Genomic DNA, 15,765 nt, shown 5'->3' with positions numbered 1-15,765 from the left:
ACTATTTACTGAAAAGACTATCCTTTCTCCACTGAATTTCTTTTACATTTGTCAAAAGTTGAATGACCTTATTTGTGGGAGCCTATTTTTGGACTCTATTTTATTGTTCTATGTGTCTACACTTTCACCCATCAAGTTGGATTTTAAACAATCAAAAATGACTATTTATTATGCCCATATTTCACAAATAATAGTAGCAATCACTGGGAAGATGTTTAATTACCTCTTTATAATATGCTGCTGCCATCTCAAAGTTCTCATTGACTTCTGCTTCAAATGCAAAGAGTCGAAGCTGTTCACTGCTTGTAAAAATGGTTGCAATAGTGCCTTGGACATCATCTGGCATGGTCTTGTCAACGTCAAGATGTTAGGTAGACAAAAATGAAACAATTACAAGTAGAGAGATTTCATAAGCATAAATCCAATATGAGATCCAGTCATGACATCTAAAATGATACTGATTGACGTCTATAATGACAGTCTTGCCAAACAAGTAAAAGAATAAGAGTGGGCCGGGCGCGGTGGCTCAAGCCTGTAATCCCAGCACTTTGGGAGGCCGAGGCGGGCGGATCACGAGGTCAGGAGATCGAGACCATCCTGGCTAACACGGTGAAACCCCGTCTCTACTAAAAAAAATACAAAAAACTAGCCGGGCGAGGTGGCAGGCGCCTGTAGTCCCAGCTACTCGGGAGGCTAAGGCAGGAGAATGGCGTAAACCCGGGAGGCGGAGTTTGCAGTGAGCTGAGATCTGGCCACTGCACTCCAGCCTGGGTGACAGAGCGAGACTCCTTCTCAAAAAAAAAAAAAAAAAAAAAAAAAGAATAAGAGTGAACCAGGAGAGAAATGTCAAGGGTGAAAGAGAAGCTCAGGTATCTGAATACCAACAGTCTGAACTCATGGAAGTAAGTAAAAATTGTTTAGGGCAGAAATAACTACCTCAACCCTCAGGGCATTCATAGTCCCTATGCAGGTCACCTCTGACCTCAAACAGCTTCCTTCATTTTCTCTAGTGTATATGACAAATATTATCATTTTTTTGCATCATGACATGAAAAAGGTTGGCAAGCCCTGGCTAGGGTCTTTAAATGTGAAGAAAACAGGAGATTAAGGGTAAAGCTTTAGAAGACAAATCTATAGTTTTAGTAAGAAATATAGACTGATAGATCCTTCAAAGGAAACAAAAAGGTAGGAGGAAAACCAGAAAAAGAATATATCCTACACACACAGATTGGGAGAGCAGGTCTGGTGTAATTAGGAATCTCCTGAGTCAGAAGCTATGGTCAAGAAAGAGTCCACAAAATTATTTAATTAGAAGTCAAAATGACATCAGTGACTTTAATAAGGACAATTGCTAAGAAATGTGGACAGTAAAGCCAAATTTGAGATTGGCCAAAGAGAGTTTCTGACCACTGATTAATGCTTTTGTCCTGTTCTTTTTAGTTTTGATTATCTTGAGCCCCAAATCCCTGCAGCAATGCACTTCTGCACCCAAAACAGAATACTCTAATATCCCACTCCCAGATCCAACATTCCATGTCTTGTCTTCCACCTTTTTGTTACTTAGTGCACTGAAAACTGCTGACTTTATTTCCTTCAGTTCCAATAAGCTCATCACTTCCCAAATGGATCAGTCTGAACCTCATGATTACCCACTCAGGCTACTCTCTCACCAGCATACTTTCATCTCAGGCATCCTTGTCCCTCTCCTGCATTTGTCCTGAAATTAAATTAAATTAAAACAATCATACAAATTAAAACAATCATACAATCTGACTTCTTCATTCTAAGACAAGAGCAGCTAACTGGTCCTAAGGAAAACTGCATAGACACAGAGACTGGTATCTAAGCTGCCACAAACTCTTGTGGCATTCAGTCTTAGCTGGTGACCTTTAATACCCTTAGTAATCTATGTATTTGTCTTTGCTTAGCAGCATATTCCATAATGCTATGCAGTATCTAAGTTTTCTTCTTTCTTCAAGTTTTTCATTCAATCCTCATCCCCTTCACTTTCAGTAAAGACCTTACTTCACAGAGATAATAGAAATCATTAAGTAAGAAATCCCTCAACTATTACACTCCCTAGCTAAATTATTTATTTCTGGATCTATTGTATCACTTTCTTTTCAGTCTCAGAGAAAGAGGTATTGCAGCCTTCTCTGTTTCAAAGTTAATCCTTCCATTTAAAGTCTTGGTCCTTTCCCAGGTGTATACCCTGAGCCTGTCATCAATATTCTCCTCTCTTTCCTCAATTTTCAGCTTCTCCCACTCTGCTGACTTTTTCCCAAACCTGTGCATGTGCTCAAGTCTTTTTCATCTTAAAAAGAAAATCCCAGGCCAGGAGCGGGTGGCTCATGCCTATAATCCCAGCACTTTGGAAGGCCATGGCTGGTGGATCGCTTGGGTCCAAGAGTTCAAGACCAGCCTGGGCAACATGGTGAAACCCCATCTCTACAAAAAAATAGAAAAATTAGCTAGGCGTGGTGTGCACCTATAGTCCCAGCTACTTGAAGGGCTGAGGTGGCAGGATTGCTTGAGCTTGGAAAGTTGAGGCTATAGTGAGCCACAATTGCACTGCTGCACTCTAGCCTGGGCGAGAAAGGGAGAAAGGGAGAGAGAGGGAGGGAGGGAGGGAGGGAGGGAGCGAGGAAGGAAGGAAGGAAGAAAGGAAGGAAGGAAGGAAGGAGGGAGGGAGGGAGGGAAGGAAGGGAGGGAGGGAGGGAGGGAGGGAGGGAGGGAGGGAAGAAAATCCCTATAACTTCTAGCTACTACTTTTCCACTTTTTTCCTTCATCATCCAACTTGAATTTATATTCATCTGTTTCTTGATTGCTCATTTACTCCTCAATTCATCATAATTTGAATCCCCCCATTAGCCCAATAATACTGCTATGTAAAGGTTAACAATAACTTCCTTATTGTCAAATCCAGAGAAGACTTCAGATTTGTTTTTCTTGAATTCCTAGGATTTTTTGACAATGTTGACCACTTTTCTTTAAAATTATTTTCCTTTGGCTTCTGTGACACCATTGTCTCTGGCTCTTTGCCTCTTTAACAATCCCACTTGTCTCCTTCAATTTTTCATTCATTCCTTAAATGTTATTTCCTAGGGTTCTACTGCCAGCTGTCTTCTCTCTTATGTTTTTCTCAGGCAGCTCATTTATGACCATAGCATCTATATATCATGGCTCCCCAAATCTCATCTCTAGCTCAGATCTCTATCTTGGGCAAAACCCCACTAGAGCCTATGTTCAAAAGTGAATTCAGTACCATCTGCCTCCCACCAAATTTACTCATAATTGCTTTCCATGTCCTGGTTAATGTTTTTCTTTTCTTTTTAGTATCAACCAAGAAGTACTGAATGGCATCAATTATCCATTGAAACTTAACTTAAACTTTTTCCTCCTTATTATGCAATAATCAACTAATCTCACAGTTTTGTCACCTCTAACTCATCCCCCATAGTGCTATCAGAGTGTTTTAGCAAATGTAAACCCAATCATATTATACCTCAGTGTAAAATTCAATGTATTGCTCCCAACGACTAGTGAGGAAAAAGTCAAAACTTCTTTTTCTCAAGCTCTACTCTCAATTGCTTTTCAAATCAAATCATCCATGCCCAAGGCAGGACTGTTCTCTTAATCCTTTGATGCTGGACACTCCTGTCCTACCTCCTCCAGGAAGACAGAACAAAGTGAAATAAGAGGTGATGGTGGTAGAGAAGAAAAACAAGGAAGGAAAAAGCAAATAGAATAAAGAATTTGAGGAGGCACAGATGGTTAGACACTACCAGGGGACAAAAAGACTCCAACTTTGTCACTGGTTTCAAATAAACTACCCCTGAATACATACAAAAATAAGCAAATTAAGGCAAGATGCAAGACTTACAAATATAAACAGAAAAGTAGGTGGGACAGCAGACCACCAGTCAAACAGAAAAGCCATGTTTGAAGTGTCACTGTCATTTGGGTATAATATCTGAAAACTCATAATTTTTCTTGTTTTTATGATCTTCAATAAAAAATTAAGAATTGTACCTGTTCACAGAATAAAAAGAATGGTAATTTTCATTTCACAATTTATGCAACCTATTTTATCTGTTTTTGACAATTCCATCACATTTTTTAAAGTTGTGAAATTTATTTTTCTAGGAAATTGAAAGAGCATATCTCCTTGTTTTTTTCCCAAATTAGTCTTAAACGAATTAGGCTTAGGCAGTTTCTTACTCATCCTTGTGTTTTCAGTGCCTAGCACAGAGTAGACACTTCAATAAATATTTGTTGAATAAACAAAGGAAGGAATCATTCATAGAAGACTCTGATGCTCTACAGAGAAAAGAAAGTGCTCTCAGTTCTTGACACTTACCTGGTTTAGGGCTACATGCATCTGATCTACTAAGAACACATAGAGCTCACTGATAAACGTCTGCAATTCCTCCTGACTTTCAAATGATGTTGTCTTCAAGTATTTCTCTCTCACAATCTTTACCACAGCATGCTGCAAGACATATAGATCACCCATCTGATAATACAGTCCAGCACTATGCTGATATCACGGGTCTCTCTAGGGCTTTCTGGTCTAAAGCTGATCAAAATTTCAGAAGGCGATTGATTTCTCCCTTGGTGGGTGGTATTGGCTCTCCAAATTTCCCCCAATCAACATACTCTGTATGATTTCTTCTTTCCTTAACGTCACCATCATCACTAATTGAAGCAACGCAAAGCTCATACTATATGAAGAGAATCATAAAGCTGAAGAAAATCTGAGCATTAGGTTTAGGCATTATGTCTCTCATGGTGACTATATGGTTCAAAGGGGAAAGGGAGAAAGGGCTGGGCTGAGAATCCAGAGAATGGAATTCTGGTTCTAATGCTGCCACTGTACAATTTCATAAATTATTTTATACTTTGGTACCTCAGCTTTCTATTTGTTAAGAGGATATGTAGTTCCGGTATTATTATTTTACTTTAGAAGATGATTGAGAAGCCAAAGAAAGATAACAAGTATAGAAGCTCAAAATGCTGTACAAATATAAACACAGCATGTTGCTATAGCCAGGACAGCTTCTTCTTTTTTCCCCACTAACGTAACATTATTGCCAGGTTTTATAATCCATGCATTATATTATTTAATTCTCATAACGACCCTATGTGATAATATTAACCTCATCCTTGTTGCTAGGTAAAGAAACTAAGGCACAGAGAGATAAAGTCACATTTCAAGGTCACAAAAGTCAAACTGAGACATGAGTACACCACCTGCTGAGAATACCCTCTTGCTTCCATGAACATTTGTTGCTTTTCGCTCTATGACTTCCGTGTTCTTTCTTTATATCTGTTTAGTACAGTGCAGGACACATAGTAAATGTGTGTACAAAGGCACTGTAGTGTAGCAGTTAAGAATGTGAGTTCTGGAGCCAGACTGCCTGAATTTAAATTCCAACATTGATCTTTACTATCTCTGTGACTTTGGACAAATTCCTTAGCCAACTAATGTTGCATTTTCCCATCTATAAAATGAGCAACACCTACTTTATAGGATTGTTATAAGGATTAAATTAGTAAAATATGAAGCATTGATAAATATGCCTGGAAAACAGCAAACATGTAATAAATGTTAGCCATTATTATTCAATAAATGATTATTAAGTTAACTATTTCTCAAATCTTAGTGATTCTATAAATTAGGGAAAGATTTGGAGTTTTTTGTTTTTGTTTATACATTTTGAATTTTAAAAAGTAAAATGTAATGCCAGTAATTAAATGTATCCTAACTCAAGACATGCTACTGTAGTCCTAATGATTAAGGCCTCCTTTCTGATAACTGTCTCGTCTTCAATTTTAAAACTAAAATTAATTTTTTTAGAGAGATTTGAATGGGAAGCAAGAAGAATTAATTATGGAGTCAGTACCAGACAGAGTTTCTGCCTCCTATAGTGACAATGAAATCTGGTCCAAAATCTGGCCCAGCCTCAAGAGAATAATTAGTTTCTTAAAAGCTCTCATTCAGGATATATGTAATAATTTATTCCAAGACTGCAGGAATGGAGCTTCTCCTGACACTCTATCATAGAGAACTTAGCTCTTTGCCCCAACCAAGAAAGGTAAGAATATAGCTGAACATAATCAGAGGAGAAAATGTGAACTGAGTATGTGGAGAAGTTGCTCCATAAAAACCCATGGAGTAATTAAACAAGTGAATGTTTTACCTTGAGTTGTTCTTTGAAAGCAAAGTATTTTCCAGAGCAATTAAGTTCATAGCTGAGCTGGCACTTCTGCTCCTCCAAGGTTTCACTATCCATATCACTCTCCAGTTTGGCCACCTGTTTTCCAAACATTCTGTAGTACTCATCTAGAATGGCTCTAGAAATATTCTTGATCTGTATGTGGTAGTCACTCACTGCCTAAGAAAACACAAAACATCTGGTAGACACCTCAGAGAGGTCAAGAGCATGGATTGGAAGTCTAAAACTGAATTTGGTTTTATGTCCCATGATACTTTGTTTGTTTGTTTCTTTTAGAGACAAAGTCTCGCTGTGTCACCCAGGCTGGAGTGCAGTGGTATGATCAAGGGACTTCCCCCTTGAACTCCTGGCCTCAAGCGACCCTCCTGCCTCAGCCTCCCTAGTAGCTGAGACTACAGGTGCGTGCCACCACACCCAGTAATACTTTAAATGTAAAATGCCCTTTTCTTCCCAGCTTAGAGACTACTAGCCAAAGATTAAACACTGTATGCTATATGCCATTGATCACAAATGGAACCAGCAATGAAAATACGTAAGGCTTCAAACAAGTTTTCACCCCTTCTGGAAGACATATGAAAGAGTCCATGCAATTATCAAGTGCATGCACTCAATATCTTATTACTTATCGTTTCATCTTGGCTTTGGCACTTGCCTTCTGAGCTCCTCCTGTCCGACGGGTAAGAGGCGGCCTTGGAGGAATCATTTCCTTGACCCTGTTATCAGGAAAGAATAAAAATAAAAAACAAAAAACATTTTATTATCTACAGATGTATATTTTCTTATATCTTACCCTCAAAGTGTCTGGGTTGGGGAGATCTGAGGTCTCTTCCCCCACTGCACTTGGGCACTGTGCTATTTTATAATGTAAAACCCTAGATGTGAACCACAGCAAAGTATATGGCTATGGACCATACAGGAGGGAGGTCAGGAAGCAGCTACTCAGGGAGTATCTAAGTTGTATTTTTGGTTAATTTGGGCTCTGGCTTTACCCTTACATATTTAAAAACTTGTGGTATACAAGGGCTGTTTGGGGTTTTGGAAAGAAATGGGTATCAACATTTTAGAGGCACTCAGTAGCATCTCTGAAAACAGAACGATTTGGAAACCCGAGTGGAACAGGCAAACAAAACCTCTTCTTTCCTCCCCGTCTACAATAAAAGTGTACTCTTGGCATAATTTATAGGACTGCATTAAATTACAATAATGCTATCAAACCTTAAGATGAGTAAAAAACCACATTTTGTCAATGTCAATCTACTTATGCCAAAACCTCTACCTTCTATTTTCAGAAGCCCTTACAAGAACCTAGAAGGAATTAAGTTATAGCTCTTCTCCCTTTTAGTTTCAGGTTCTTGCTAAATATATTACACTACCTTGAAGTCCACAATTAAACTCACAAAATCTATTTTTCTTACTAGGTCCTATGTAATGATATACCTCTGTTCATACTTACTAATATTAATTCTATTTATTTAAATAGGTAATCTATTTATATTATTCAAAATTTAGAAGGTATGAAACTGTATAGCAAAATATCTACTTCCAACCTTATTGCCCAGCCTCCTAGTTTCCTCTCCAGAGACAATGTTATTCATTCATTCAAAATAGATACTGACAGGCCAGGCGTGGTGGCTCACGCCTGTAATCCTAGCCCTTTGAGAGGCCGAGGCGGGTGGATTGCCTGAGCTTAGGAGTTCGAGACCAGCCTGAAATCTCGTCTATACTAAAATACAAAAAATTAGCTGGGTGTAGTGGTGTACTCGGGAGGCTGAGACTCGAGAATTTCTTGAACCTGGGAGGCGGAAGTTGCAGTGAGCTGAGATCGCACTAGTGCATTCCAGCCTGGACCACAGTGAGCTGAGATCGCACTAGTGCATTCCAGCCTGGACCACAGGGCAAGACTCTGTCTCCCAAAAAAGAAAAAAAGAAAAATAGATACTGAGTGCTTACTGTCCATCAGGTAGTTTTCTAGGTTTGGGAATAGAGCATTAAACAAAATAGACAAAAACTCTTAACTCTCATGGAGCTTACACTCTAGTAGGGAAAGAAAGACAATAAATAAGATAAACAAACAAGATAAATACGCTAGTAATATGTCCCATAGAGAAAAATAATGCAGGAAGGCAGACAGACTCTATTGGGGGTTGAGAGTGGTGGAATGCAGGAGCATATTTCACCAGGAAGGCCTCGCTGAGATGGTAACATCTGAGTAAAGACCTGAGGGAAATGAGGAAGCAACTGATGTAGTTTGGGTATTTGTCCCCATCCAAATCCCATGTTGAATTATAATCCCCAATGTTGGAGGTGGGGCCTGGTGGGAGATGTCTGGGTCATGGAGGTGGATGCCTCATGGCTTGGTGCTGTCTTCATGATAGTAAGTGCTTACAAGATCTGGTCATTTAAAAATGTGTGGCACCCCCCCAACTCCCTCCCTGCTCTCTCTCTCTTTTGCTCCTGTTTTGACAATGAAATATTATTTGGTAATAAAGAAATTAAGTATCAATATATGCCACAATATGAATAAACCTTAACCACATTAGATTAAATGAAAAAAGCCAATCACCACATATTGTATGACTCCAGAGTTGGCAAATCGATAGAGAAAAAAAGCAGATAAACGGCTGCTCAGGCTTGGGGGTTCAGGGTGGAGGAGTTGGCACAATGGTCGAGAGGAAAAGGAGAATGACTGCTAAGGTACATGGAATTTCAATTTTTGGGGTAATGATAGTATTTATAAAGCTGATTATGGAATGGCTACACAATTCTGTGAGTATACTAAAAGCCACTGAATTGTACACTTTATTTTATTTTTATTTTTCTAAGTTCACATCAGACAGCTAATATGATGATGTCACAAGGCTTGAGGGAGGCACAGCTCATGCATGAGCATAAACACCCAATCATCACGCTTATGAACTACAAAGGGATCAGAATTGGATACTTTAAATGGGTGAACAAAATGAAAGAAAAGGTGATGGTGGTAGAGAAGTATATGGTATGCGAATAATATCTCGATAAAGCTATCATTAGAAAATAAAAAAGAAGAAATTGAAGGGTAGAATGGTAGATGTAAGGAAACTTACATCTAAATACATCTTACACCTTACATGTAAGTCCCAGATGAGGGACTACTATGGCTTGGACCAGAGAGTATGTGAGAATTAGGAGAGGTTCAGCTTGAAATATAAATGTGGGAGCCATCAGTGTATCGACAGCATTTAGAGCCGTGAGACTAGACAGAAACTAAGGAAGTAAGTATAGATAGAAAAGGTGCTCAAGCACTGAGTTCTGGGGGACTCCAACATTTAGATGCTAGAGAGATAAAGAAGGCCAGGGAGGGAGGAATAAAGCCAGGAGAGTATAGTGTCCTCACAACCAAGTGAAGAAAGTTCCTCAAGGAGGGTTGGGTAGTTAAATGCTGATGACAGATCAAAATGACCCCAAAAACAGACTGCTGGATTTAACAATGTGGTGATCATTGATGACCTTGATAACAACATTTATCTGAAGACAAATTATTAGAAGTGAGTTACCTGATCAAAGAGTTAAAAGATCCATGAATTTGTATTTAGATAGCATTACCAAATTGCCCTCCACTGGAATTTTACCAGTTTATACTCGCACCAGCTTATATGAGAGGACCTGTTTCCAAACATCCTCAACAAAAACACAATAAATTATCAAGCTTTTTTTTATTTTCAGCAATTAAAAAAAAGGTACTTCAGCATAGTTTTAATTTGAGTTTATTTCATTATGGAAACAGTTGAGCTTCTTTTCATATGTTGAAGACTGCTTTAAATTTAGGCATATTCTTTTTTTTTTTTCTTTTTTTTTAGACGAGTCTTGCTCTGTCGCCCAGATTGGAGTGCAGTGGCGTGATCTTGGCTCACTGCAAGCTCCGCCTCCCAGGTTCATGCCATTCTCCTGCCTCAGCCTCCCGAGTAGCTGGGCCTACAGGCACCCGCCACTGCGCCCAGCTAATTTTTTGTATTTTTAGTAGAAACGGGGTTTCACCGTGGTCTCAATCTCCTGAACTCGTAATCCACCCACCTTGGCCTCCCAAAGTGCTGGGATTACAGGCGTGAGCCACCGCATCCAGCAATTTAGGTATATTCGTATACAGTGACATAGATTTAGCAGTTTGGTATAACATGCCTCAGGCTCAGCCTACAACCAAAGGCAAATAATCTTTCATAAGCATTGAGTATAATTTTCTTTTTTCTTTTCGTTTTTTTTCTTTTTGAGACAGGGTCTCGCTCTGTTGCTCAGGCTGGAGTACAGTGACATGATCATAGCTCACTGCAGCCTGGGTCTCTAGGCTCAAGCAATCTTCCTGCCTTAGCACCCCCACTGCCCCCCACCACTGGGTAGCTCAGACTATAGGTGTGCACTACCACACCCAACTAATTTTTTTATTTTTAATAGAGATGAGGTCTTGCTATGTTCCCCAGGCTGGTCTCAAACTTCTGAGGTCAAGCAATCTTCCTGCCTCAGCCTCCCAAAGTGCTGGGATTACAGGTGTGAGCCACCGTAGCCAGCCTAAGTACAATTTTCTATTGTTGCCATTCTTTTTTTTTTTTTTTTTTTTTGAGATGGAGTCTCCCTCTGTCATCCAGGCTGGAGTGCAGTGGTGCAACCTTGGCTCACTGCAAGCTTTGCCTCCTGGGTTCATGCCATTCTCCTGCCTCAGCCTCCTGAGTAGCTGGGACTACACGCACCCGCCACCAGGCCTGGCTAATGTTTTTGTATTTTTAGTAGAGACGGTGTTTCACTGTGTTAGCCAGGATGGTCTCGATCTTTTGACCTCATGATCCACCTGCCTTGGCCTCCCAAAGTGCTGGGATTACAGGCGTGAGCCACCACACCTGACCTATTGCTGCCATTCTAATTAGCTCTTGCTCTATAATTTTATCACTTGGCCTAGCTTGGAGAAGAAATGCCTTCCAATTCCCTACAGACAAAAAAAACCTTATTGCTAATAACTGTTTCTCACAAAAAAGTCCAAGAACATTTAAACATTGATAAACCACAGTTTTTAAAGTACTATATAGAGTACTTTATACACTATAAATGGATAAAAAGTTTCAGGATATAAAAGTCATAAAAATTGCTTCTGCATTTGTTGTAAAACTGTCATTAAGGATACTGTTATACTGTCACTCTGTACTCCCCTATGTAAAAGCCCAAATTAGAAACCTGTTTTAGAATTTAATGCCAGGAATAAATGTGGTCTCTTTTGTGACTAACGTGCTTCTCCCTTTATGATTAGAATGATATAACTTACAGGGCTTCCCTTTTTGTTGGACAGCTCAGATTTGATGCTTATTTATGAGAGCTATATTTAATGCGGCCTTCCTTTTCCATCATTTTGAGTTTTTGACTATTTCTAGATTATCAGTTTTATTTTGTATGTCATTTACGGTAAATATTATCAGATTATTTTTGGAAGGGGACTAAATGCAAAGTTTTTTTTTTTTTTTTTTGAGACGGAGTCTCGCTCTGTCGCCCGGGCTGGAGTGCAGTGGCTGGATCTCAGCTCACTGCAAGCTCCGCCTCCCGGGTTTAGGCCATTCTCCTGCCTCAGCCTCTGGAGTAGCTGGGACTACAGGCGCCCGCCACCTCGCCCGGCTAGATTTTTGTATTTTTTTAGTAGAGACGGGGTTTCACCGTGTTAGCCAGGATGGTCTCGATCTCCTGACCTCGTGATCCGCCCGTCTCGGCCTCCCAAAGTGCTGGGATTACAGGCTTGAGCCACTGCGCCTGGCCATAAATGCAAAGTTTTTAAAAACTCAAGAACTCTCAGGTATAAAAGATGAATGTTCCATTATAAGCAGGTAATTCTCAAAACAAACTTCCAAATTATTAATAATTATGTGTAAAAATGTTTCACTACACAATTACAATGTGGATTAAAATTAAAATGAGAAACTTTTCTCCCCATCAAAATAGCAAAAATAAAAAAGTATTGTGAATATGTGAAGAAACAGTAGTCTCATATATCACTTATAGAACTGTAAATTTTTTGGAAGGCAATTTGAGGATATTTATCTAAAGTCTTAAAAATACATGTAATAAATAGTCTCCAAGGTAGAAGCCGCTATTTCCTTGCATCTTTCTCTGAGTATAATGCTCCTCACATCAAGAGGTAAAGTCTAGATGTCAGCAAAATGACAGGGCAGGTAACTCTAAACTCCCACCCCTCCAGATAAACTTAATAAAAAAAAAAAACATGAGAAACTGAAACTGTCAGAACCAACTTGTTAGAATGTTGGAAAAAAAAGGTTTACAGCAACGAAGAGAATGCTGAATCCAGAAAAAGGCAATTCTAAATCAGCAGGAAAGCTTTGTGACATTTTTACTTGCTCTCACCCCACTGCACACTGCATCCCCAGCTCAGCAGCACTCTCAAAGGTGGCAGCCTGGATTTCTAGTGTGGCACACTGGTCCCTGATTCTGGAGGGAGCAGAGAAGACCTTATTCTCAAATTACTATGTTTGTTCTAACTTTTCTGGGACTGCCTGAGGGACTGGTGCAAGGCACTCATCTCTGTTTCTCCTAACTCAGTGTGGAAAAGTACTGAAACCTACACGGGGTAGAAAAGTATTGTTCAAAAACATTGTAAGGTTATCAAATCCCCACAGCTGTTTGGGGCAAAGCATTATGGTTGAGACATACAATAGACCACCTAAAGCCTGAGAAGAAAAGCTGGAGAGTTTCTTTGGAAATTAGAACATTCAAAAGTACTTGTGTGTACTGGGAAATTCAGAAAGCCACATGTATGCCCAGGATAGGATGCATGCTTAAAGCTGACCAGAGAAGACCCTATGCTTTCACCACTGATTGATCTACAGGTTCAGTATAAGCAGGAAGTAAAGGCTGAGGCAGAAATATAAATGGCCTGGTTAAGTGTTAAAAGAATGCCTCAGCACAGAGCCATCTGTAAAGATTGGCAGAAAAAATTTTTTGTTTTGTTTTTGTTTGTATTTAGATCCTGGCATTCAAGGAAATCTGCCAAAACACTGGCTAAACACAAGTTATACCTTAAACAGTAAAAAGCAGCCAAACCTAATGAAGGGAAAAGTTTGATTTCCAAAATTCCCATATGATAGTATCCACATGTCCAGTCTTCAACAATGATAAAATACAAATAGTACAAATAAATAAAAGTATGACTCTTTCCAAGAAAAAACTATAGTAATTCTCCCTAAAGAAGCCCAGCCATCAAACTTACTACACAAATACATTAAATCGACTTTCCTATACACACTCAAAAAGCTCAAGGAAGCCATGGAGAAAACAAAGAGAAAAAAGGAAAGCAATGTATGAACAAAATTAGAGTATCAGTAGAAATAGAAATTTTTTTTTAAAAAACAAGAAGTCTAGAGCTGAAGAGTACAATATTTGGAATAAAAAATTCACTAAAGGGTTCAACAGCACATTTGATCAGGCAGAAGAAAGAATCAGTAAACCTGAAGACAAAACAATTGAAATAATTCAGTCTGAGGAACAGAAAGAAAAAGAATGAAGAAAAGTGAACAAAATTTAAGACCTATAGGATGCCATCAAGCTGACCAGCATACACATTTTGGAAGTTCTGAAAGAAACTTCCCCCTTTCTAGAGAAGAAAGGGGGAAGAAATAATTTTGAAGAAATAATGGCCCAAAACTTCCCAAATGTGGTGAAAGACATGAATCAACACATCCAAGAAACTTAATAAACTCCAAGCATGAAAAATTCATATATCCACACTAAAACACACCATAGTCAAATTGTCGAAACACAAAGACAAAGAAAAAATATCAAAAACAGCAAGAGAAGTGTGACTTGTCACATACAAGTGATCCTCAATAAGATTAACAGCTGATTTCTTATCAAAATCATGGAGGCCAGAAGTCACTGAGATGACATATTTAAAGTCTGAAAGAAAAAAATAAACTAATAACTAAGAATTCTTTTTTTTTTGAGACGGAGTCTCGCTCTGTCGCCCAGGCTGGAGTGCAGTGGCCGGATCTCAGCTCACTGCAAGCTCCGCCTCCTGGATTCATGCCATTCTCCTGCCTCAGCCTCCCGAGTAGCTGGGTCTACAGGCGCCCGCCACCTCGCCCGGCTAGGTTTTGTATTTTTTTAGTAGAGACGGGGTTTCACCGTTTTGGCCAGGATGGTCTCGATCTCCTGACCTCGTGATCTGCCCGTCTCGGCCTCCCAAAGTGCTGGGATTACAGGCTTGAGCCACCGCACCCGGCCTGATAACTAAGAATTCTAAATCCAAGTGTCTCATGCCTATAATCCCAGCACTTTGGGAGACTGAGAAGTAATGACCACTCGAGGCCAGGAGATTGAGACCAGCCTGGGAAACACAGTGAGACTATGTCTCTACAAAAATTACAGAAAAAAAGGTAAAAGAATTCTATATCCAGTAAATTATCCTTCAAAAGTGAAGAAGACATTAAGACAATCCCAGGTTAACAAAATTAAGACAATTGATAACAGGACCTTCCTCATAGGGAATGCTAAAGGGAGTCCTTCAGGCTGAAATGACAAGACACTAGTCACTAACCTGAAGCCAGATGAAGAAATAAAGAACACTAGTAAATGTAAATATGAAAGCCAGTATTAATGTACTTTCAACTTGTAACTCCTCTTTCTCTTCTTTTTTGATGACTAATGCATAAAATAATAATGGTAAGTCTATATTAAGAGGCACACAATAGATAAATATGTAATCTGTGACAGTAACAATGTAACAGGGGAGGGATAGGAGATGTATAGGAGCAGAGTGTACAGTACTGAAATGAAGTTTGTATTCAAACTAAGCTGTTACAGGTTTAAGATGCTAATTGTTGTCTCCAAGTTAACCACTAAGACGACAACTAAAAAATATATACAGAAAAGGAAAGAAGAGGGAAATCCAAATGGTATACTGCAAAAAATCAGCTAAATATAAAAAGGCAGCAATAAAGGCACTAAAGAACAACAACAACAAAAAAGACATGCAGACAACAAACAGATAAATGGCAAAAGTAAATCCTTTATCAGTAATCACATTAAATGTAAATGGATTAAACTTTCCTATTAAAAAGCAGACACTGGCAGATTAGATTAGAAAAACTCACACAGAATCCATCTATCTGCTGTCTACAAGATACTCCCTTTAGATATAAGGACAGAAGGAAGTCAAAGGAAGGATAAAATCAGATATTCCATACAAATAGTAAAAAAGAGCTGAGATAGCTATATTATTGTCAGACAAAATAAACCACAAATAAAAAGAAGGTACAAGAGACAAATAAGGACGTTAAATATTGACAAAATGTTCAATGTAACAATAAAATACAACATTTATAAATATATACAACAGAACCCCAAAATTTATAAAGCAAAAACTGACAGAATTGAAGGGAGAAACTGATAGTCCTACAATAATAGAGACTTCAACACTCTACTTTCAATAATGGATAAAACAACCAGACAGGAGATTAATAAAAAAAAAAATGATTTAAGCCGGGCATGATGATTCATGCTTGT

At 38.9% G+C, this 15,765-nt stretch overlaps 1 protein-coding gene and 1 non-coding gene across 2 annotated transcripts in view; both read right to left on the bottom strand.

Moving 5' to 3' along the window:
* The window catches only part of CFAP70 (cilia and flagella associated protein 70), a 110,384-nt gene that overhangs the window by 53,637 nt on the left and 40,982 nt on the right, over positions 1–15,765 (bottom strand). Inside the window, exons 13-16 of the mRNA XM_030940829.1 lie at positions 6,889–6,953; positions 6,205–6,395; positions 4,362–4,493; positions 224–349 (exon numbers count right to left, since the gene is read on the bottom strand). Of these exons, the coding sequence (XP_030796689.1) occupies positions 224–349; positions 4,362–4,493; positions 6,205–6,395; positions 6,889–6,953 (514 nt within the window). The remainder of the gene's footprint in view (positions 1–223; positions 350–4,361; positions 4,494–6,204; positions 6,396–6,888; positions 6,954–15,765) is intronic.
* On the bottom strand, positions 9,068–9,168 carry LOC115900609. The gene has a single exon (XR_004060278.1). It is a non-coding gene; the product is annotated as a small nucleolar RNA U13 (small nucleolar RNA).

Source organism: Rhinopithecus roxellana, chromosome 11, assembly GCF_007565055.1.
Source record: "Rhinopithecus roxellana isolate Shanxi Qingling chromosome 11, ASM756505v1, whole genome shotgun sequence".
Taxonomy (NCBI): domain Eukaryota; kingdom Metazoa; phylum Chordata; class Mammalia; order Primates; family Cercopithecidae; genus Rhinopithecus; species Rhinopithecus roxellana.
Note: the sequence above shows the minus strand (reverse complement) of the source record. Positions and strands in the feature narration are given on the sequence as shown.